At 40.0% G+C, this 24,564-nt stretch overlaps 2 protein-coding genes and 1 pseudogene across 4 annotated transcripts; 1 reads left to right on the top strand and 2 right to left on the bottom strand.

Moving 5' to 3' along the window:
- Positions 1-2,842: 2,842 nt before the first annotated feature.
- Positions 2,843-13,947, bottom strand: LOC120554521 (gap junction alpha-3 protein-like). Of its 3 annotated transcripts, none has more exons than XM_039793439.1 (5): positions 13,637-13,947; positions 11,019-11,080; positions 10,188-10,276; positions 9,278-9,840; positions 2,843-8,561 (listed from the first exon to the last, which is right to left on the bottom strand). In XM_039793439.1, exons 3-5 carry the CDS (start codon positions 10,254-10,256, stop codon positions 7,742-7,744), a joined length of 1,452 nt encoding a protein of 483 aa, XP_039649373.1. In that variant the 5' UTR covers positions 10,257-10,276; positions 11,019-11,080; positions 13,637-13,947; the 3' UTR covers positions 2,843-7,741. The 3 variants fall into 3 exon arrangements, with proteins under 3 accessions (XP_039649373.1, XP_039649372.1, XP_039649374.1); XM_039793438.1 differs by having other exon boundaries at positions 13,645-13,947; XM_039793440.1 differs by lacking the exon at positions 13,637-13,947 and adding an exon at positions 13,354-13,546.
- A 220-nt stretch (positions 13,948-14,167) lies between these two features.
- Positions 14,168-18,907, bottom strand: LOC120554520 (annotated as a pseudogene).
- Positions 18,908-21,140: 2,233 nt separating this feature from the next.
- On the top strand, positions 21,141-24,454 carry sap18 (Sin3A-associated protein). Its single transcript, XM_039793437.1, has 4 exons — positions 21,141-21,318; positions 23,703-23,812; positions 23,988-24,110; positions 24,213-24,454. Exons 1-4 carry the CDS (start codon positions 21,247-21,249, stop codon positions 24,367-24,369), a joined length of 462 nt encoding a protein of 153 aa, XP_039649371.1. The 5' UTR covers positions 21,141-21,246; the 3' UTR covers positions 24,370-24,454.
- The last annotated feature ends 110 nt before the right edge of the window (positions 24,455-24,564 follow it).

The raw sequence follows: 24,564 nt of genomic DNA, 5'->3' as shown, positions 1-24,564 counted from the left end.
ACAGTTAACCTGAATCAGCTTCAGTAACAGCTAACCTGAATCAGCTTCAGTAACAGCTAACCTGAATCAGCTTCAGTAACAGTTAACCTGAATCAGCTTCAGTAACAGCTAACCTGAATCAGCTTCAGTAACAGCTAACCTGAATCAGCTTCAGTAACAGTTAACCTGAATCAGCTTCAGTAACAGCTAACCTGAATCAGCTTCAGTAACAGTTAACCTGAATCAGCTTCAGTAACAGTTAACCTGAATCAGCTTCAGTAACAGTTAACCTGAATCAGCTTCAGTAACAGCTAACCTGAATCAGCTTCAGTAACAGTTAACCTGAATCAGCGTCAGTAACAGCTAACCTGAATCAGCTTCAGTAACAGTTAACCTGAATCAGCTTCAGTAACAGTTAACCTGAATCAGCTTCAGTAACAGTTAACCTGAATCAGCTTCAGTAACAGCTAACCTGAATCAGCTTCAGTAACAGTTAACCTGAATCAGCTTCAGTAACAGCTAACCTGAATCAGCTTCAGTAACAGCTAACCTGAATCAGCTTCAGTAACAGTCTTGACTCAGACATAGACTCAATGTATGAAGAAACAGGCATTTTTTCCGATTGTCAATTGTGACTTTTTTACCTTAATATTTCCAGGTTGCAAAACTATCTGTATATCTGTGCCCTAATGGGACACTTCCCCTGATGTCACATTAAAGGGTACTTGTGTAGTCTAAATGCCTATTTTGTAAGTGCACATTTGTAAAGAGACAGCCTTATGTCTGGCCACAGTGTTTGGCAGCTGTTCCCCCGTTGTATCTATCAATTTATTTCTAGCAACGAGTTGCGGGTGTAGTAAAATGTCTGCAGGCAGGTGTGAAGCTCTACATCAATAGGCTCAATTTAGAGAAATTGCTTGTGGCCAAAACCTTTTTTTGTTGCAATAAGGCTGGATCAGAAAACCAACTTAACACAGTCATGCTTCCTTCAGCTAGCAGTAGTGCTGCGTAAAACATTACAGGCTTCATAGTGGAGCAGACTGAGAGTGGAACACTTGTCCAGCTGAGCCACCCACAGAATCCCAGATACATTTGCTCCCAATCAACAAACCAAACATTTCTTGATGTTCCCTCCAAGAAAATAAAGTTAAACATTTCCATGTTCTTTATTAATATTCTTATTATTGCAGCTTTCAATTTCATTCATTTATTGTTTTGAACCAAACAAGCATTCAGCAATGAGGCTAATATGTTTTTTTATAGGCAATGTTGTACATCACTTTTTTATTGTTTGTTTTTGTCCTTGGTCTTTATATTCTGTCTAAAAGAAAGAAACAATTCAACTCTTATTTCTATGTAAGTTCATGTTCATGCCCATGTTCATTTTTGTAATATTCTCTGCAACATCAAAGTCAAGCTTTTCATTTCGACCATTCACAAGTCAAATTGTTTAAGGCCAAGGTGTCTAAAGATGGTGATTTTTTGATTTAGGAGTCCTGTTCTCTGTTATTATTTCAATGTACAGTATTTACACAAACGGTCCATGCTCATGTTGGACCATATGGACATGTACGCAGCAGCCTGTAAGAGTCCAGAGGTCGGGACGGCATTAGCAGGCATTCAAGGCCTTTTCACTCCCTGGGAGAGGTTTTTGTTCAGCCAAAATCCCTGGGACTTTCAGCAAGCATAAAGGAAGTGCTGGCCTCAGCACAGCTTAATGGGCAAGGCCATGAGGACACACACACACACACACACACATAGAAACACCACCACACATACACACAAAAGCATAGCAGACAGCACAGTGTTTTCATAGCACACACATAGAGCTGCCAGCTATCAAGTAATATTGATAAGTGGAGCTCCACTTTAAAATTCAATGTATTAAACATGCATTCTTTTATTGATTGCTTTTCATTTTGCTAACAAATTGACATTAGCCTAAGGTAGGCATTAGAAAAAAATAAGGTGTCCAAAATGAAAAGGATTTATCCGCTGCAGAGCATGAATCCGATCAATAAATTAAATTCCTATGGGCATATTAGAATTTGATATTTCTCATGGACAAGTATGGATTTTGGCTGAACAGTGGCACTACAGGAAAGGGCACAGGGTCACCAAAAACATTCATTCTCTGGGGACCATGAAAATCTACAGAAATACAGTCATTTTTTTTCAGTATCTTGATTTAAGATGGAACTAATGTTGAATAAACAGACATCGTCATGTTTAGGCACTATCTAAAAATAAATACACTATTGAATTTGTATATAACCCACGTAATCTATTGAATTTGTATATAAGCCACGTAATCGTGAGCCAGGACATGCAGGGCTGCCTCGGAGGAAAACAGGCGACGTAAAGAGACACAATTTCCACGTAGGGAGGAGGTTTCGAATCGATGGATGAGTCAAACAAACACAGAACTTTTACCCAGGAGACCACCGTTTGCATCCCGTGCGAAAGCAAAAATCAACACTTATTTTAACTTTTTGTTGCCTAACTTATGTACTTAACTAATGCCACGTACATAAGTTTTGTAACAAACCACAATCTTTTCCTAAACCTGCACTGCACCACCTACGCAGCTTCTGCACTGCAGGAGCTAGCGCAGGCGCGCTGATCGCTCGTAGAATTCGTAGAATAACGCACAAAAAAGTGTGCAAAACAATTCGTAAGATATCACATGAACATTGCATTATGATACGTTGAGCGCAGCTCAGTGATAAAAGTGGCAAATTTAACACTTGAAATTCTTAGTCATTTTTTTATTTTTTATTTTGGGGTCCTTGATTTCAGACAAAAGAAGAAAAAAAGAGGGAGAGAATCCAAAAAGAAAACACGAACCATGACAGAAAACAGGTATGGTACAAAAAGTTTATTCAGTAACAGTTCTGTAAACATCTGAGGTAAATGAACATTTACATCAACATGTTCTTTAACAAAAGGTTTAGACGCAAGGCACTTCTCTTCAAAGACAGTCGTTTTACAACGGGAGTAATAGCAGGGGTTGTTCTTCATTTCTAACACGCGGGAGTCTGTGTCCCTGCATAGGGGAGCCATGAAAATCCCATCACACAACCTCTGTTTTCCATCGCAGGATTTTTATTCAAGGCACATCCATGGTGTAAAAGTTGGAATAGCCAAAAGTCTCTCTCAATTTCAGGACAAAAAAAGAACAATCACTTTAGATTAATTTCTTGTCCATTCCAAGTCTAATGTCATAGTGTTATTTCCATAAATAAACAAAAATATGTTAATATCCCTCCTCCAAGGACACACTTTTTCTCTTCTATTTATAATATCTTCATAACCTCATAACAGTGGTCTATAACTATCTAACTGTGCAAATCTGTATCTACATATCCAAAGTACTATGAACAGCTTGGAACAACAAGGTTATGAAAAACATTTCAGCAATTGAAATGAGTCAAATAACCTTGTTCTCTTTTAGAGAACAAGGTCAACATAATATATTTTTAAGTGGAAGTGTCCTTTCCCAGATTCATGAAAGGCTTGGTAAACGGATCTTGTGATTGGATTCGTGATTTTTAGGTTTAGGGCTGGGGTTCCCAAGCAGAGCTCTTTAGAAATTCCATCACTGTATTGTGATATCTTTGGCACAAAATATCTTTGGTTTGTTAAATATCTTTGGTTAAATCTTACACATCACAGCTAATAACTTCTTTCCTAAAAATAGATTATGTTCTTCAGCTGCCATAGTGTGCTGAAGTTGTTTATTGGCACCTAAGTTTGATCAGAGAAATGTAAACATTAGACAGTCAGCAAACAGCTTAGATTCAGTCTATGGTTCATCCTTTCTTTAGAACATTTGTTGTACTAAAAATGTACCAACATTTCAATTTAAGTGCTTTTTTTTACTGCATCTTGCCTCTCATTTGTCACCTCATGTTACATTTGGTTTATAAAAGTGAATTGGTTGCATTCATGGCAAGTTAGAAATAATACATTTTCAAATTAAAAGTTCTAAAAATGCCCTTTGACACGCTACCGATCTCTGTGCCAAAAGCCCCGTAATCACAAACTCCATGTTCATACTCAAATTAAAGCGTAGCTTCATAGCACAACTGAGATGAGGACCACACGGTGATCAAATGTGACAGACATCTTTCACAGCAGACATTTTGTCAGCGCAGGAAAGCAGAGGGGGAATAAATACCATTAACGATGGCTCTGTTTAATTTGAGTACTTCAATTAGCCATGACAGTGAGCCGCACAATGCATGTCCCTGGGACTGGAACACCTGAATAAAATGCAACAATTAAAGTTTAAGTTAAGTAAAAAAAAAAATGATGTCCTCATTGGGCAAAAATTCCATAATAACCTTTCAGCATATTGTTATTTGAGTAGTCTGAGAGAAAATTAGACGTTTTCAGGCTTTAGAAATGACGCCATCATTGGAAACAGTTTGGAAAAGGGCAGGTACTTTCAAAAAAAATATCTGGCAGGTGATTGGATGAAACATCTGTCAATCAAACTCTTGCCAAAGCCAGTCCAGAGAAGAGCACGACATTAACTGCAAATGCATTGAGTAACATGCAGGAAAACATTCCACCTTAAATAATGTATTTCAGCGGCACAATGTCTGAAATCATTTTTTTCTCAGTAAGGGGCTACAATAGCACTACAGAGAGTCTAAAAGAGAGTATGACAATAAACACTAAGACGTGTCAATATCGGCGAAGCGTTTCAGAGATCGAGAGACAATGTTGCTTATAGTTTAGCCTTCTGCTAACCGTAGCCAAAGGTTTATGGCTGCGGCTGATTCAAGTTTTTGTTTATGTAGCTAGCTAGAGCCTCAAATCACAGTATCATCAAAGGGCTTTACAAAGAAAACAGGACGGTAATTCTCATAGAATTGCCGCTGTAGCACGACATCTGGATCCTAATCACGATCAGGATGGCTGAAATGAATGACTCGTACTCATACTGTATGAAGGGAGGGGCTGAGGACAGAGAGGAGAGAGCTGCAGGAGGAGGGCTGTATTGTTAAATGCCATTTTGCAGCCTGGACCTGTTAATTGCTTACTTAATGCAAAAAGCTGTAATATGTAACTTTTTGCCTGTTGTCTAAAACACTGAGGAGACACGTAGCTTTGCTAAGCATAAAGACTGGGGAAAATCCACCGAACTATTCCTTTAACAATTAAAAAAAAAAAACATTGAGGATACCAGTTTTGACAATGTAGAATAATTAACTTAGTTAATAATGTGTAATAAACATACAATATGCAATCAACAATAGCAATTTAGAAGTTAGTGTCAATGCTAATTCTGAGCTTAATGTACTTAAGCCATGGCTATTATACCCAAATGTTTGAACTAACTAAACATGTTCCAAGTTGCCATGAATGCAGATGAGCAGCATTCCCTGTATATTGATTTATTTGTACGATATGTGACCATTTTAGAGTCAAACATTAATCGAGGCACTCTAAGATCTGACTCATGCAGCATGACAGTCTTTTCTGAAGAGAATGAACCCAGGATAATGTCACGGGTTAGTTACCTGATGCTACAACATTTGACCAGACCTGGACAAGACTACAAAAACAATGAAGACTGTGAGATGTGGTGGAAAGCTTCAGAAAAAGTGAGTAAGTGGACCTTGAGTTAAGATTATTTTATCTACAAACTACAAAAACAACATTTTGTTTATATCGAAATGGAAACATATTAAATCAGACTTTTCTTTACTTTCATTTGGTTATTTTGGTTATGTGTTCAAATGCTACTTCAGGCACATGTGATATAATCTAGCACTTTTCTAGTAGTCTAGTAGTACTATTTCAAGTATAATTAACTAATATTCTGCTCAGAGAGAAACACAAAGATATACAAACCCAAAATGCGGTTCGCCCCAAACCAATCTCCTTTGTTGACTTGCTAAAAATGTGCATTTTTATTCCTGAATGAAAACATTAATAATTTGATTTGATAAATTAAAGCTGTTGGGAAGTGAATTTATATCAGCCATTTTCTGTATTTTTTTGTTTTTTTTGGCAGGAATTAATGAGAAGAACAGGAAAAATGAACATTCCTATGTGGGATGTCTGTTAAGAACTGACAAAGAAATAAAAGTTAGCACTTTTTTTTTGATCATATTGCTTCCTTTTTGTTCAAAAAATCTAAAAGCTACTGTGTAATCTACAGCTAGTCTAGAAAAATAACTTAGAGTCCGCCTATACAGAACAGCTAGGGGGAACTCGACAGTTCTGTAACACACTGCAAACACAAGCATCAGAAAGAAGGGGTACTGATTTTGTATGCTCTGTTCAAGCTGCAGAGCTTAAAATTGCTTTAAATGTTGTTAAATCCCTTGATTGTGTACTATTATTACTTTAAATTCCCTAAAGTCTTCTAACATTGGATTTCTTTTTGCATAAAGTGACCTGTGGAGCCAATGTCAGAAAACGCTAAAGCACTTTTGATTTTCTAGGTAAAAGTCGCTATAAATTGCAGCTTGACCAGAAACTAACTTTTTCTTAAATGTAGGTAGTTCTGTATAACATCCTGTGGTGCCTATCAATACTATTAATCATGATATATTTACATATTTATATACTTTATATAGTTTACCCTGATGTAACTGCAGAGATGTCATTTTGTAAACACTGAAACAAGATTAAGGTACCCAAACACACACACACACACACACACACACAGAGCCTGTGAAGCCTAAAGACTATGTCTCAGGGTGGGACTGCTTTATCGCTCTCTTCCCGCTCTGTCCTAACGTCTGTGCATCCCTCTCTTCATTGAAACTACAGGCTGGGTGAGCGCCGCGCACACAGACAGACACATAGGACACACTGGACTGTTCAGCTCCATCATCACGTCACAAGAGAAATAAAAATAAAGAAACAAAAGTGCAAACCTCTCCTCTGATGTCTCCCAGCAAAGAAATGAAAGATAGATGAAAATAAAAGAATATGGTATTGCTGCCTCTACGCTCCCAAACTCATTAGTTAGTCCAATCATAATAATCATCATCATCATCATCATCATCATCATCACTATAACCTTTACGTATTTGTGTCTGTGCTGGCTATATGTGTGTGTAAGTATGTGTATGTAAGTGTTTGTGATTCCCATTTCATGGGCCTTTATACCTCCCCTGTCCAACCTCTCCAGAGAAATGTAAGAGTAGGGCCAGTACAGTAAGTGTCAGCCATGTTGGTACTTAATGTCTCTCTTTGTACCAAGCAACTAATCATTAAAAAAAACTAATGTAGATACTGTAATCTACTCTTTGGCAGCCATGTTGGAGATCGTCCACTGATTGTATTGTTTGAAGGAATAGTTACATTTTAGAAAATATGGTAATTCACGATTTTACCGGAGTTGGATAAGAAGATTGATACCACTCTCGTGTCTGTGCGCTAACTATGGAGCTAGAGTCGACTCCGATATGACTCCAGATGTGTTGCTAGGAGATTTCTGCAAAGCCCCTGTGAGCTGATGTCTTACAAGTTGTGAAGCTCATATCTGGCCAAACTCCCTACCTATCCCTACTTCTAGTTCATAATTCTGAGATTAAAATAAGCAGCCACCTCCACCTGAATGTGGTAGTGATTTGCACGTCTTCCATGCAAGCATGTCTTTTGCTGGAGGGCATGCTTGTGTGTGGTTTTATGCTGTTGTGCATACTGTATGTGGAAAAAAATGCTTATGTAGATTTTCTGTGTACACAGCATGGATGCATGGTTGTGTAAATGTGTGAGTGTGTGTGTGTTTTAGCTACACTGCCAGGTCATCGGGGCGAGCTCGGACGCCGCTGCTCTTGCTGGCCCGACTTGGCTTCCGGATGTCTCTCGCAGCAGCAGCAGGAGGCTGATGCATCTCCGCCCGGGTAACCACGGTGAAGTCGTCATGTGGGACCATACAAGGTGATGTGTTTTCCTCATCCACCGCCGGTGCGAGGGTAGAGAGAGGGGTATGACGAGGAAGTGTAGGAAATGTGGAGTGTTGCTCCCCTTGCGGAAGCGGTGGGATGGTCTCCTCATGAGGAGAGGAAGAGGCAGAGGTGGGAGGAGAGGGAAGAGGAGGAGGGTAGGAGGAGGAAGAGGAGCTGGAGTTTTTTCCTTCCAGATTGTGGAGCTCCTGTGCCATGTTCCTCCAGTTCTGCTCCATCGCCATCAGCTGCCCGTGGCTCCCAACACGCACTTTCTCACCATAATAAGAAGTGGGTTGGGCCTCCAAAAGGAAGTTGTCTGCGTGGAACGCTGAGCCGTCCATCTTGTGTGTGGCGAGCACAGAGGCAGGGGAGGCTTCGGTTGGACCGTAGGCTCCTCCCTCTGCTGCTCCACCCGACACGTTCACGCTGGCGTACGCCGGCAAACAGTCGAGCGCTGACGCAGAGGTCTGCTCAGGAATCGTCTCTGCGTCTCCAGGCTCGTCTCCGCCCGGCAGCAGCGACTCACTGTCGCGTACAAACTCATTGCTGACCCCCTGCTTGACTTTCTTCCAGCCCAGGTGGTAGATCTCCAGCAAGTTGAGGACCAAAGAGACACAGGCAACCACCAGCATGAAGATGATGAAGATCGTCTTTTCAGTGGGCCTGCGACAGAAGGGGAACAAAATCTAATTTAATTCACAAATGTATTCATAGAAAATGTGTCAAGAAATAGTATAACAAAGGAAATATTACATCATTTTACACACATCATTTTTGATAGTCATGTTAAAAAGTAATCCACAAGGTATGCACTTGCATGTATTAATTGCCCACCGTCCCTTATTCATCATTCTTATAATACTAACTAGCTAAATAGTTTCCTGCCAAACTAGCTCTGCACTGGAATGAATGGTGCATATGCAAGAACCTTTTTACAAATTCTTGTTTTAAAACGATACAGCTGGAGACATACATTTTTTAACAAACTCATAGAGCTCATGTTAGCTCAATTAGCTAGATAGCTAGAGCTGATGAAATGTACAGTTGTCATTTAAGCTGGCAAGATTGACGTTTTTCAGCTTGAAATCAAAAGCCTGATTTTGTCTACTTCTGTGTGAAATCAAGGACCGATTGTTTCAAACGTTCCAAAGGATTTTCGAGAGGTAAATCTGCGACCATTAACACTGTAAACCGCCAATATGATGTGCAGAACAGAAAGCTCGATACGTGTAGCAACAGTAACTAAGGGGGGATGGGACTAAGCCAATGGTCAATTCAAGGAAATTTATGGAGTAATATGAAAACGTTTTGGTGGAGTGGAAAAGTTGGTTTTGAATGGCAAATGAACAAACACACAAACATAAATCCTACTCTCTAACCTGGAGATGAAGCAGTCCACAGTATTGGGGCAGGGCCAGCGGCCACATTTATAGAGCGGCCTCAGGTGGAAGCCGTAGAGGAAGTACTGTCCCAGGATGAAGCCCACCTCAAACAGAGTCTTGAAGATGATGTTGAAGATGTAGGTCCTCAACAACGCCCCGCGGATCCGGATCTTCCCATGCTCATCACGAATTGGTGGCTTCTCCTTCTTCCCACTTCCTCCTCTTCCTCCATCACCGACTCCGTTGTGATAGAGAGGGTCGTGGTCCTCCTGGTGCCGTCCGGCCTTCCTGAGCTCCTCCTCCCTTTCCCTCCTCTTCTCCTCCATGCGGACGATGTGCAGCACATGGCCCAAGTAGATGAGAGTGGGCGTGGAGACAAAGATGATCTGCAGCACCCAGAAGCGGATGTGGGAGATGGGGAAGGCCTCGTCGTAGCAGACGTTCTCGCAACCGGGCTGCTGCGTGTTACAAGTAAAGTCAGACTGCTCATCACCCCAAACCTCTTCAGCTGCTGCGCCCAGCACCAAGATACGGAAGATGAAGAGGACAGTCAGCCAAACCTGGGGAGGAAGGATGGAAGGATTAAAAAACAGAGATAGATGGAGAAGGTCAGATATTTACAGCATATCTGGGCATGCCTGGTATGGTTAAAGTTAAGGAATAAGGTGTCTCCAACAGTGTCACTGGTCACCCTTACAGTAAACTGACGAAAAGGAAAAAGAAAAAAGTCTCAACCACTTTGCTTGCCCCTGTTGCCCAATGAGATCTTTGAAACAGACACATGACAGACACAGCACGGTTGAATATTCTAAATGATGGGTATTTAGGGCTTTTGTGAGAAGAAGGGGGTAAACTTAATGTGATATCATTTTATATTCATCAAGGTAATCAATAGTCAATCAGTCACCTTTCCAATTACAGTGGAGTGTTCTTGAGCATTCTCCAGCAGCCGCCCTAGAAAGCTCCAGTCCCCCATGCTTCACTCGATTTTCTAGCCTGGAGAGGAAAACAACAGTCGTGATGAAGAACTTGTGATGAAGAACACATGAAGCCCTAGTGAGGAGTGGCAAAACCAGAGGAGAAGCAGGAGACAGAGAAGAGAGCAGAAGGACTGTATGGAGACCAGAGATGAACAGACATACACAGGTACACAGGGGTATAGGGAATGAAAATTTGTTCCACATTTTTCCTCATGAAAAGACCAAAACCAATGCATTAGTTCGTCTCTCAATACTTTTCAACTTCTCTACTCTGTCTGTGTCGCTCTGCCCCAAGCCCATCGGTCCCTACTGAAGATATAACATTTAAAAAATAAGTCACATAAATATTTTTTACTGTTAAAAAAGGCTCACTCATTTTGTTTAAACAGCTGGGCACTGTAGTTTTTAGCAAATATCTCTCAAACGAGAATAAAAAATGCATTTGTTTGGAACTATTTTCAGCGGTGGACTAATACACATTTGGGGTACTGGTACTTATTACGGCACCAGAATGGGATTGACTGAAAATAAACTAGAGTGCCATGTTCATTGTTGGTTGATTTAGGTCCCTATTTACCGAAAAGCAAAAACAGTTAACAACAAATTAGTTCAAGAACCCTTTTTTCATCAGCTTTACCACTATACCGAGAACCCTTTCAGTAATACAACAGACCAGGATCCAACTTAAATGTCTATTCCAGGTTTTGAGGTCAGACAACAAAAAAGTGTCATAATAAGAAAAGGGAAGGCAGACTTACTAAAATATTGTTGTATTGTCAGTGAGAAATCCATCGACCAGAGATCAGAAGAAAAACTATATCTGGAAAAGAGAGACAAAATGTAACTTTATACGTCATTTTTCAAATAGAAATCACACAAAATTCTCATTTACAGTCACATTTCACATACATTGATTAAACCTTGTTCTTTTTAAGCCACTAAAATGATATAGAAACCAGAGAGAATCCAAATTTGAGATCTGCATGGACTCAATTTATCGTACCATACAACCAAATACCATATCGACTTATGTTTAGTGACTCCTGTCGACTGAAATTAAGACTGCACTAAAATCTGCATGCATTCATGCATCATAAAATATAGGGAGGACAAAATGGTTGTGGGGCTTTTCTGAGGAAGCTGACCTACAGAACATACCTATAAAGACAGAATAAAACTGTATCCATGCACGCACATCTGTATGTCACTCTCTGCAAATGTATGTGTATTTATGCATGTAACGGAAATTGGTACGTGTATGCCTCTCTTACTTTGTCCACATTTACATTTGGCTGCAAACGTGCATGGATTCGTGTGTACTTGTCTATGTGTGTGTGTGTGTGTGTGTGTGTGTGTGTGTGTGTGTGTGTGTGTGTGTGTATCGCAGAGCTGGCTGGCTAGTAGACAATGGCTGGCCATCTGTGGGAAGTGAATGAGTGGATAACAGGTTGTCCCAGTTGAATGCTGGACTCATCACATCCCAGGAATGCTGAGGAGGGCAAATGTTTGCCTGGGATCGACTGATATGTGCAGACACGCAAATACACACACACACACACACACACACAGACACACACACACACACACACACACACACACACACACACACACACAAAGTTACAGTATCACACACTACTCTACCACCGATGTGAAGCCATTGACAACTTATTTTATTTCTAATATGAACGTCAAAACCCAAGACTTCTATCTAAATTATCCTTGCAAGAAGTAAATCATCAGTCTGAAAAAGCACTGAAAATTCCTTTGATACAATAAAAGTTTCAAAAAAAGTTCCAAAATCCACCTTCATAAATTTGTACAGCTCTGTTAAATTAAAGTCCACAAACATTCAGTGACTTTTCCAAACCCTACAGCTGAACGAAAAGAGAATAATATTCTCATAGACTAATTACTGTAACTGTCACTGTGACACCAATATACCAGAGGCATGTGTACATGTACATGATGTGTTGACGTGATGAAATACCATCTGTCAAGACAGACAATAGAGAAGCTGCCAGATGGACATTGTCCTGACTGGTGTGTGCTTTTGATGGATCAGAGGTCTTTGTGCTAAAACAGCCCAAACTGTTAACTCTTGGCCTGCCGCTTGCACCCTGAAAACCTTTTTAAGATATGCAGACAGTGGCAATGTTCACACGAAAGACAATTCTGTTTGTTACCCAGTTAATCAAGTAGCCTGATTTTGGTTAGATGCACATCCATAAACAATATAAATCAGATAGATTAACTTGTACACTTACTTATGGGCAGTACTTGGGTTACTGCATCAACAATGTTCTTAAAGAAATTATACTACAGACTGATCCACTGAGTAACAACAGCTCAGGGTCACCCAGTGTGCGAGGATACCCAGAAAGTGCACATAGAGTAGTTTGTAAAAGTGCATACAATGGTAAATAAAGGTACATAAAGTGTGTAAAAGTGTAAAATTATATTTTGGTAACAATGCATAAAGGTGTATACGGGTGCATAAAGTGACACAAGTGTGATGCAATGAGTAAAGAGAATGGATTAGTATAAAGGTATGTAAAGGTGGATAACAATGTGCAAAACCACAACTATAAATAAAAATGTATGCAAAAGTACATACCAGTGTGAAAAAAGGGAATTTACAGATTTATAAATGTAGATAAAGATGTATGAGGGCAAACCCTAATGGAAAGAGTCCAACAGGGTGTCCAAGTCTTGAGCCCCAAGAAAGTAGCATCCATTGTAAAAGCATCCCAGAATAAACTATAGAATATAAAAATCGTCGGTTTAAAAAGATTAGTTGTCCATTAGGAACACTACTATTAAGTAGGTTGCGTACATATTCAAAATAGAGTATTATACTAAAAAATAATAAAATTACATATGTTGTACTATATTCTACATTACGTTTTATAATACAAAATTGTAAAAAAAATAATAATAATTACGCTCTACCAATTTTGTTTGTTTGAATAAGCAAAAATGACTAAAACGTTGCTCTTATACACTTAATGAGCCGCTTTAAGAGAATAGGATGGCTGACAATGGGGAGACAAGCATTTAAGGCTAATTGATATTGTAAAACACATCCTAATTTACCGTCCAGGTCCAGGTTTGATGTGTCTTTAATGATAATAGTAACTGTGATATCCAAAAATCTTAAATCTGCAGCAACAAATTAATTTGAAGGATTCTATGTTCCGTTTAACCAGAAACGTATTCTACATTCAATTCATGAAATAATAGTGTCTTCCTGTCTGCCGTCTTTCCCACAGGGAATTGAACGCAGCATGAGAGGTGCTCCTAATCCAGCAGGTGGAAGGATGCTAATCCCTCCTCTTCCCTCCCACTTCAACCAACACACCATCACTCCAGCATCTACCTGCTTACCGCTCTCCTCGGAAACACGTCTCCCTCCCGGCAGCGCGCTTCTTCCTTCACTTCTTTCCTTCTTCTTTCTTTAACTCCCACGGGTGGGCTCGAGGCGACCAAGAGAGGAGTAGGTGAGATTAGTGGGAGGGAGAGAGACACAGAGAGAATTACAGAGAGAGAGAGAGAGAGAGAGAGGGAGAGAGAGAGAGAGAGAGAGTAAAAAAAGACGCGAGGCTAGTCTAGTCTATAAAAAAAAAAGGGCGCGTGTGGAACCTGTCTCGCGAAGGCGAAGCGCAGCGGCTGCGTCCCGCGTGGCCTAGGCCATCCGCCACTGTCACACATTGGTGTCCCCGTGCATGGGGCGCACGAGGGGGGGGGGGGGGAGGTACGTGCTTGTATGCGCGCGAGTGTGTATATGTGGATATATGGCAGGGGGCAGAGGCGACTCCATCACATCACTGACAAGCCAGTTTAAAACTACTATTACTGACAACTACTACTACTACTACTACTATAAAACAAGAAAAAAAAGGATTTTCGCTGAGAATACATGTTTTTTTATTTAAAGATTAGTATTAGCCTTATTACTGCTATAGTTGTAGGCTATAAGTGGCAAAGATATTAGTAGCCTAGTTGTTCTATATAGCCTAGTTATTATAGTTACAGACATAATAGCAGTAGTTGGTTAGAAATACCTCATAATTAGCAGAGGCCCAATATCGTACCAGAAATATGCAATATAGGTCAAAATGATGAAAGTGAACATAAACATGGCATTAAACGAAATACAAATGAATGATGAAGGATTTGCATAGCATTAAAGTTAGCATGTCTTGCATGATGTTACTTATGGTTACTTGTTATGTTATCTCTGCCAAACATTTCTGTAACTTTGTATTGTGTGAGTGTCTGTCCCTCAGAGCAGGGGAGGGAGGACCGTGGACCTGTGAAAGGAGGTGCAGTCACTGCTGGCTACCAGCAGAGGTCAACAGAGGTTCATACAGGAAATCACTTGACGCATCAGTTGTAAATAAAAATACATGGTGTTGTTCTGTTCACTCCATTTCTTTCCTTTTCCTTTCGTCAAAACAGTATAACCATTTTTTTAGGCCTTGATGAATCACATGGTTTAATGTATTGTATGTTTCTGACTGTATGAGTCTATTTTCTGTGTGATGCAGGTGTATGTTTGAGATTGTACCTCCAAGTTATTTGCAACAAAGTTATCACAGCGTTAGTAAGTTTAGTTTTCCCAAACAACAGCATTATTATTATTATTACTGTTATTATTTATATTATTATTGTGATGTAATTAATAACTCAAACTATTACACTAACACACAATTGAGATGAAACTGTATTTGGTAGATAAAGTAGGAATTGGTGGGTGCATTTATATTATATGAACTGAAGTATTGTCAACAAATACAATCTCAGACAATATCATGTAAAAAATACAGTTTTGAGTTGTAGACACTGATTCCATCCTCTCCACCCCATGAATGTTACTTTTTAACACATTAGGTATCATAGAAAATGTTCACTTTTTGAGTTGTATTTACACGTTTTGGGTCATTCACAGGTATGCCACTTGTAATTATTCAGCTTTTAAGTCTTTGGAAAGTGTTTCTTCTGCATGTATTGTCCACCTTGTTGCTGCTTCCTCAGGTTGAGACAAATAACTTCTGGTTTGTCTTATTCTGCATCCTCTCTCTGCTGGATTTTCTGCAAGTTTTCCTCTCCTTCTGACCACCGAGACTCCTGAGAAAGAAGAAGTTATACGTGGACTTAAGGACTTTCTGCATTTTGATAATCCAGATGAAGGATAAAGGACTCCAAATTTTAATTAATCACCTGACTGTCTGACTGATTAAAATCTCTACCTAGTGACAGCCTTGGCAACAAGATATGCAAGTTCAGCCATGTTAAGGACCATGCAGATAGAGGAGGCAGTGGCCATGAAAACAGTGAAGATAGTTTTCTCGGTGGGGCGTGAGATGAAGCAGTCCACCAGGTTTGGACACGGCCACTGGTCACACTGCACCAGCCGTGGCATCTGGAAGCCATCGTATACCACGTATAGAGCATACCTGGAGAGACAAAGACACATACTGTGTGGAGATAGAAAGCCATATGGCAGACACACATCAAATCAGAGTTGCCGATCATACATGAAGCCTCCTTCAAACAGTAGCCTGAACACCAGGCTGCAGGCGTACGTCCACCAGAGGGCGCCAGCTATAGGGAGTCTCCGTCTCTTCAGAGTCTCCAAATCTTCATCGGGGTCTTTGTTGCTACGGAAACCAGCTCTACCAGAACCCTGTAAAACAACATGACAAGATAAAACTAGAAAAGACACAACAACAAAATGGATGATATAACACGACAACAGAAGACAAGAGGTGACACGACAAGACAAAAGCATGACATGATCAAATAAAACATGACAAGATAAAGCAAGCAAAGACAAGATAAAGCAAGACAAGCCATGATATGACATTATAAAGCATGACATGACATGATATGCAAAAGCATGACATGATAAAATAAAGCACAACATGACAAGAGAAAATTGAAAAGACAAGATGACAAGATAAAACAAGACATGACAAGACAACCTATGACAGGACACGGCAGACAGATTAAACAGTACACACACCTGTAGGAGCCTCTTCTTATCACTATGGTTCCGATAGGCCACGTACATTGCAACCAGGAGCGCCGGTGTGGAGACAAAGACAAGCTGAAGACACCATAGACGGATGTGGGAGACAGGGAAGAACTGATCGTAGCAGACGTTTTCACAGCCCGGCTGAAAACAGAGACAGACATACAGACTGTTGCAACAATGAAACCATAACACGTTAGATGCTTTATGTTGTATTAACACACAGGTAAATTACATCTTGATGACATGACATCCCACATACCAGGGGGACAAGACATGAAAATGGATAAATCATATTTACATAATGATATTACTGACTGGGTGTCAGTCTACCTGTAGTGTGTTACAAGTGAAGTCAGACTGCTCGTCCCCCCAGACGCTCTCAGCAGCAACAACCAGCACCATGACCCGGAAAATAAAGAGCACAGAGAGCCAGACTTTACCCAGGCTGGTGGAGTGACGGTTTGCCCCGACTATCTGAGCGTACAGAACAGGCCAAGACATCCTGGGGAAACAGTCAGAAACATGTCAATGAGAATACAATAATATGATAGCCTACTAGTTGCCAGTATAAAAGTGGATTTTGGCTGTTTTCTTTCAACTACACATCTGACAGCAACACAGATGGAAATTCCAAAGGAAGGCAGTGGCAAAAGATGAAAGCAGAGACAGGCGATGAAACAAAAATGAAGTTTGAAATAAGAAGAGGATGAAAAGGAATGAAAGTGAGAGGAGGAGAGAAGGCTCAGTGCCAAATTCATGTGAACTGATGAACCTCTCTGCCCACTGTGGACTTTTGTGAACTGAGCCCATTCAACTAAAAACACACTGAACACACTGTACAGACCCACACTACTACAGTCCTCACTGAGCATCACCATTCAACCCTTGATTGATTCATCAATTTACTGATTGATTGTGCTAATATATATGATATATGCATTAGTTTTTTTCTGAAAGCATACCTCGTATTCTCAGAACTCTACAAACAAATCAAAAAAAACACACAAAAGGTAAAACTCCACAAATCTGCAAAATGAAACTCAAGTTTGGTTTTACGCTCTGCCCAGCCTGTCTCATTGTTAGACCAAAGTGGCCCAGATCTCTTCACAGATTATGGCTCATCTTGTACTGTACTCACACTCCTCTTGCCTCTCTCCTATGTTGGCCAAAACAGAAGAGCTTTGGCCCTTTTATTGCTAAAGCTCGGATTGCTAATTGAACAATCGTGCAACATGTGTTTGCCCATGTGAGAAGTCAGAGCAGATAGTAGGAAATTTAAGTTTCATATTTTGAATGGCAGTGTGTTGCATGTGAGAAAAATATATTTTGTTTAAGAAGATCGTGCTAAATGTAGAGAATTGTGAATAGTTTTTTGAGAAAAAGGGAACAGCAATCTGAGTGGAAAGTAGGAAATAAAAATGTAAAATGTATTTTAGCAGATTTGGTAGATGGGGTTGGTACATGAGTTACAGATTGTGGTCATTGTGTGGTCAAGAGTGTGTGTAAACAATTGGGAAAAACTGTAAGAGCAATTGTTTCCAGATGTAAATTGCGTCCTTACACACACATACATACATTCATACAGATATATATACAGTATATCACAGAAGTGAGTACACCCCTCACATTTTAGTAAATATTTCATTATATCTTTTAATGGGACAACACTGAAGAAATTACACTTTGCTACAATGTAAAGTATTAAGTGTACAGCTTGTATAACAGTGTAAATGTGCAGTCCCCTCAAAATATACTCAAACACAAAGACAAAACTGGCTAACACAAGTCAAAGTACTACACTATGTTAAATTACCATAGAGGCAGGCAGATGTTTATTTTTAAGCGCCAGTTATTTCATGGATCCAGGATACTATACATCCTGATAAAGTTCCCTTGGCCTTTGGAATTAAAATAGCCCCACATCATCACATAGCCTTCACCATACCTAGAGATTGGCATGGTGTACTTTCCATAAAATCATCTCTTAATGCAAATCAAACCAGCTATTAGGCTAACTGAAATAAAACCATGCCAATCTCTAGGTATGGTGAAGGGTATGTGATGACGTGGGGCTATTTTAATTCCAAAGGCCAAGGGAACTTTATCAGGATGTATAGTATCCTGGATCCATGAAATAACTGGCCTTTAAAAATAAAAATCTGCCTGCCTCTATGGGAATTTAACATAGGGGTGTACTGACTTTTGTTGCCAGCGGTTTAGACATTAATGGCTGTGTGTTGAGTTATTTTGAGGGGACTGCACATTTACACTGTTATACAAGCTGTACTCTTAATACTTTACATTGTAGCAAAGTGTAATTTCTTCAGTGATGCCCCATTAAAAGATATAATGAAATATTTACTAAAATGTGAGGGGTGTACTCACTTTTGTGAGATACATATATATATAATAAAAATTAAAAAGGACTTTTCTCACCTTGTGTCTGCAGTCAGGTTGTTTGCATGAAAATATTCCACATCATCCTTTCCAGCACAAAAACAAACAAGCCAACAGTTCACTATCACATCACAACTGGCATCACTAAACTGAAGTACAATTGAATGGAATCTGGGTCTTATATACTGAGCAAAACACAAACCTGCAGCTCCTCCTTCCTTTGCAAGAAATAAATGTCAATTTAGCCAGAACAATGTGAGGTGACTTCCTATGGGGACTTTCAAAATAAAACCTCACAGTGACAAACCTGTTGCAATGTTTAGGAGCAAGAGGCCACACAGATATCACAGAAGTAGACATGGAGATAATATTTAGTGTAGCGAACAAAACTGTAAAGTGATTTTGATTTGATTTCAATGCACATTCACCGATAAACCACTAACTTATATGTGACTGGGTATTGAACTTAAATACTGTGTTGGTGGGCGCCCAGATAGCTCAGTTGGAGATTTACTCCTCGACGCAGCGGGCCCGGGTTCGACTCTGACCTGCGGCCCTTTGCTGCATGTCATTCCCCCTCTCTCTCCCCTTCATTTCTTCAGCTGTCCTGTCGAATAAAGGCTTAAAAATGCCCAAAAAATAAATCTTTAAAAAAATAAATAAATACTGTGTTGGTAACTCTGAGTGATGTACAAAATATGAATTGCTTTTGTGAGAGTTTTAGTGAATTATGAAAACGGTAAAAGGCTATGGACTTTGTGTGTAAAATCAGTGGATGTGCCCCTTTAATTATGCCATGGTAACACTATAAATGGGACAGGATGTTTTCAAATGTTACACAACTTTAAATGTTAACCATCTATTGTTCTTACAGGGCACCCATGTTGCATTGTAGTGTGTGTGTGTGTGTGTGTGTGTGTGTGTGTGTGTGTGTGTGTGTGTGTGTGTGTGTGTTCCCCTCTGTGACTGTAACAGGACACAGGTAGAGAGTCAAAGTGACTTTTCAGAGCCCAACCATCACTTGGCAGCAATCAGCCTGCAGGACAGTGCAGCTCTGTGTGCTGCTAATGACTGTGACCGATGAGCTTTGCCCACTGTTTGTTGAAGTGTGGGAGCAAAACCAACTTCCTAAGTTTACACTGTGGATGCTCACAAAACTGAAATGAAAACTTTTCAGGGAAGTGTAACATATTCTGGATATTCTACAATGTTCGGATAGGTTTGTAGACATGGGTGTACAAGGATATGAGTGAAATAATAATAAAAATAATGAAGCAAAAGTATTATACACTGTATTTAGAGTCTCCTCTGCATCACATCACTGCATGTAACATGACCCTGCAAAATGAGCTGCAATGATATTGAGGGGCAGGAAAACGTCCAGGTTTGAGACAGAGAGGGCGTCTGTGATTCTAATGGAGTCATTATGGGAATAACAGCGACACTTATTCCTGATGCATATCAATGAATGGATATCAGTGTCAGGACCGGACTCAAAGAGCCACTGTTTGATCTTTCAGACGGACAGGGCTAAAGAAAAAAGAAAAAAACAGAGGGAGAAAGGCTGGCGGATTGTTTCAAGCGGTCCATGCCATCCATTCTGATGAGAGGTGGTGGTGGTGGGGTGGGAGGGGGGTCAAAAGAAGTGGATGAGAAGGGAGAAAGAGGTAAAATAGAGCTGATTGTTAGAGTAGTTCCTGACCAGCTAGCCAGCAGGAGAACAGTGGGGGCCAGTGTCAGGATACACACACAACCACACACTGTACAAACACACACTGTACAACACTCACATATATGTTACCCAGAAAGCTACACACGCGCACAGCGCGCGTACACACACTCACACTGTAATGAGTGAGGGGGAGAGCAGCATGTGACTGAATGGTCTCAGTTAAGTAGGTGGACTTGGTGGACTGATCCTAGCTCAGCCACTCTACTGTATGAAAGTCTGCCAGACGTCCTGATCATTTATGTAACTTGCAGATTTTTGTTTTCCCTTCATAACATTGAACAGGCTCTCTGCCAGATTCAGATGTCTTTTGGTGCTTTAAAAGTAAAATAGTCTCAATGTTGTGATGTTTCTGCACTTGCAGAGATGCGATGAAGCTGTACGTGATACTACATCATAATGACAGGGTAGGCCATTTAAAAAGTAAATGGTACTAAACATGAACAGATTAAAATGCACAGGAAAGTCCTGTCCACCAGAACAGTATATGCAAGCAAAGATAAATCTCTTGCACAAAAACTTTAAGTCATTAACACGTGATTGTAAATATTTGGACTTAAGACTTGGTTCTGATTTACGTCAGACTTGACTGCCAATTTGTAATTAAAGCAAAGACTTGATCATATTTTGCCGTGCGCATAATGATACATAGATCCTCCGAAACAGTAGGGGGCGATAAAGTCGCTGCTCAGCTAAAAGGACACCGGAAACGACTTCGAATTCATTCGTTGCTTCCTTCAGCTACGATAAAATATCCAAGCAAGGTGGTAGTAGAAGCACGTAACGTTACCTAAGTGCATTACTATATCGGTGAAAAACAAAAATGGCCCTTGAATCGCGTATCACACAGGAAGAAATCAAGAAGGAACCAGAGAAGCCCATTGACCGAGAAAAGGTAGGCAGCGGGGTGTTATTTCAAAGCCCGGTTTAACGTTAGCTAGCTTGTTTACCATAGGAGCTCTCTCGTAAGCTAACCAGGTTGGGCTAGCTCTAAATGGGAACAGTTTGAGATTGTTGGACTTACTTTCAGGACAAACTCCAAACATTATAAAACAAGTACAACATAGGTAAGGTCAGACCTGCTTTGCGTGTTAAGCTACGTGATGCTCTGGTCCTCACCAGCAACTAAAAGGAGATTGTTACGTTAGCCTCTGCAGCGTGCTAGCGCTAGCTAGCTAGTTAATCGTAAATATCTATTCGTAATAAAACAACGGATAACATTTTGTAGTTTAGTAATTATATTGCTAACATTGAGACGTTGATAAAATCGTTTGACTTAACAGTTGCCGCGTGGACTGGAAAATGCCAATGAAACTTATTGGAAAAATACGATTTAAATGTGTTATGCTTAACGTTATGGGTAGCTAGACAAACAGAACTAGCTAGCAAAATGCAGTTCAGTTCGAACTAACGTCTTCAGGTAAGTTCGGCATGTATCCAATCCAAAGTAAATCCAAATCCCATATTTCCAAATTTTTGCTATAATTTACCTCAGCTCAGTTGTCCCGATGGTTCAAACGCTTTGTGTTAGTGTATTGCTCCCAATAATTCCAATAGTAACGTTACATTGGTGACTGTCGTTTCACCCCTTTCCTCAAGTTTCTAATATTCTTTTCTTCTCCATTAATTTGGGGTGGACAAAGCTAGCTAGTACATTAAGTATACTATGTGTATACTATGTATATGCATACAGATACCATTGATATTAGTACTATCACGATTTTTAAGCAATTTAAATAACTAAGGATAATAATAGTAGTGTTAATGTACTGTATATTGTTGTAGTTATGGATGGGCATTCGATTCAATTTTCTTTGTCGATCGTCTGGAAATTAACGATCGACTATTGATTAATCATTCATATTTTTATATTAAAATTCATTATTTATTTAACTTTTTATAAGTTAAAAATGCAATGAAAATACAGCGTGTTTTTCCTTGAGATCTTAATTACAAGAAGAACAACATGTGGCAGTTAAACTGGAGGTTATAGATATAAATTATAGATATATGCGGTGCTCTGAAGCAGCAGAACCTGCAGCTGCGAGCCGGCGTTCTTAAACAGAGTCCCTCGTTTGTTCTAAAATAATAAATAAAAAGAATCATGTTAAATAATAACTTAACCAAAAACATAATACTAGATCTGACAGGTTGTGTCAAAATGTAACTCAAAACTATCCAAGGCACAGACAAAGCCTAATAAAAAATAACCAGTAGGCTAACTCGGATACAACTTCTGAACCAGTCTACTGATGTGTGTTGAGAAAGATAAGCATGTTGACATGATTTGGGGTCAGACGCGACCGCTACCTGGTGACCGTCAGTCCAGCCACCGAAAACACCCGCGTTGCCAGGATGCACAGGTACCTCCACGCTAACTTGGCCCGCCCGGGGAACCTTATTCCGTTCTTCGTAGTGAGTTCTACCAGTATGGTGATGGTACGTCGTGACGGATTGTGATATGCTGGTTCCATTATCAATCTCAATGAACTTGCAGGTCCCTTAGGTAATTTTCTGCTCGTTGTGCATCGCAGCTCCTCCGTGCTAACGCAGAGTTTATGCTAGGTTGAGACAGAGCAGGATGCACTGCGGCCGCCACAGACATTAACCTGGGTCGGCTACATCATTTGCATTGTGGCCGTGTTGTACTTATACACAATTCAATTTTATTTATAGTATCAATTCATAACGAGTTATTTCAAGACACTTTACAGATAGAGTAGGTCTAGACCACACTCTATAATTTACAAAGACCCAAGAGTCAAATATTGCCCCCGGGTGGTCAAATGTTTAATTGCTGCCACACTGAAATTCATTTCACTGCTTCAAGACTCACACTACGCAAAGCAACCAGCATTAGTTTAATCAATAACAAATTAAGGTGATCGACGAAATTCTTAATAATCAATGATCGATCGTCGAGTAATCATGCCCATCCCTAGTTGTAGTTACTCGGTGTGACCAACAACTGGCAGCGAACTTTCGAAACTCCACTGCTGTCCAGCTTGACGCAAATAGCATTCTATTTATTTCAGGGAAAACTTTCAAAATACACAGATGTAATCCCTGTTTTTATATTAATTTCCATGACTGTGTGTAATGGGTTCATGTTTCACAAAATGTGATCATTTGAACCAATCTATTCCAATTAAAAAAATAATAATAATATTCCGATTTGTTTAGATTAATGTTACCTCTGTATTGTTGCGTGCAGCCAGCCATTGTGCAGCCTTTACTTTTTCGTTACACCCTAATGTTTGGTGTTTATTTTTGCTGCAGACCTGCCCCCTTCTGCTGCGAGTATTCACCACCAACAGCGGCCGACACCACAGAGCAGATGAATTTGCCCGGGGCAATGTTCCCTCCAGCGAACTGCAGATATACACATGGTGAGATCGCAAACATTTCACTTACATCTTTGTCATTGAATGTGTCAATCAAGCATTTGCCAGTGTTTTAAAGATGAGTTTAAAAGGCAGTAAAAGCTCCTTGTTGAGGTACAATTTGATTTTAATTCACAACTAAGAATTGGAGCAGGTCTCTGATTCTGTGTGTGTTTTTCAGGATGGATGCTACTCTGAAGGAGCTGACCAGCCTGGTGAAGGAAGTGTATCCAGAGGCCAGAAAAAAGGGGACCCACTTCAGCTTTGCTATCGTCTATCCAGACCCCAGAGGGAAAGTGTACAGGTTTGCAGCACCGGTTGAACTCATGTAGCAGGCCACTTTCCTAATGGTCTATTGAATTTGTGTGCATTGTATATTAAAAAATGTGCCTGTCCCCCCTTACAGATTGAAAGATATCGGCAACACTATATCCGGCAGGAAGGGTGCAGATGACTCAATGACGTTGCAGTCTCAGCGCTTCCAGATTGGAGACTATCTGGACATAGCTATCACACCACCCAACAGAGCCCCGCCCCTTAACCCACGCATGAGACCTTTCTGAACACAAACACTGATACATAAACCAACACACATTAACATACATTTTGCTTTGTTTATTTTTTTGCATTTCATCATCTTGGGTGGTTTTTGCCTCATTTTATAAAATGTGATGTGTAATAAAGTTGAATTTTTTCCAAAGTTTCTGTCCCTTCCTGTGTTATATACTGTGAGAGGGTATTAGGAATTAAGTCTTAAA

This window comes from Perca fluviatilis, chromosome 24 (genome assembly GCF_010015445.1).
Source record: "Perca fluviatilis chromosome 24, GENO_Pfluv_1.0, whole genome shotgun sequence".
NCBI classification, from domain to species: Eukaryota; Metazoa; Chordata; class Actinopteri; order Perciformes; family Percidae; genus Perca; species Perca fluviatilis.
Note: the sequence above shows the minus strand (reverse complement) of the source record. Positions and strands in the feature narration are given on the sequence as shown.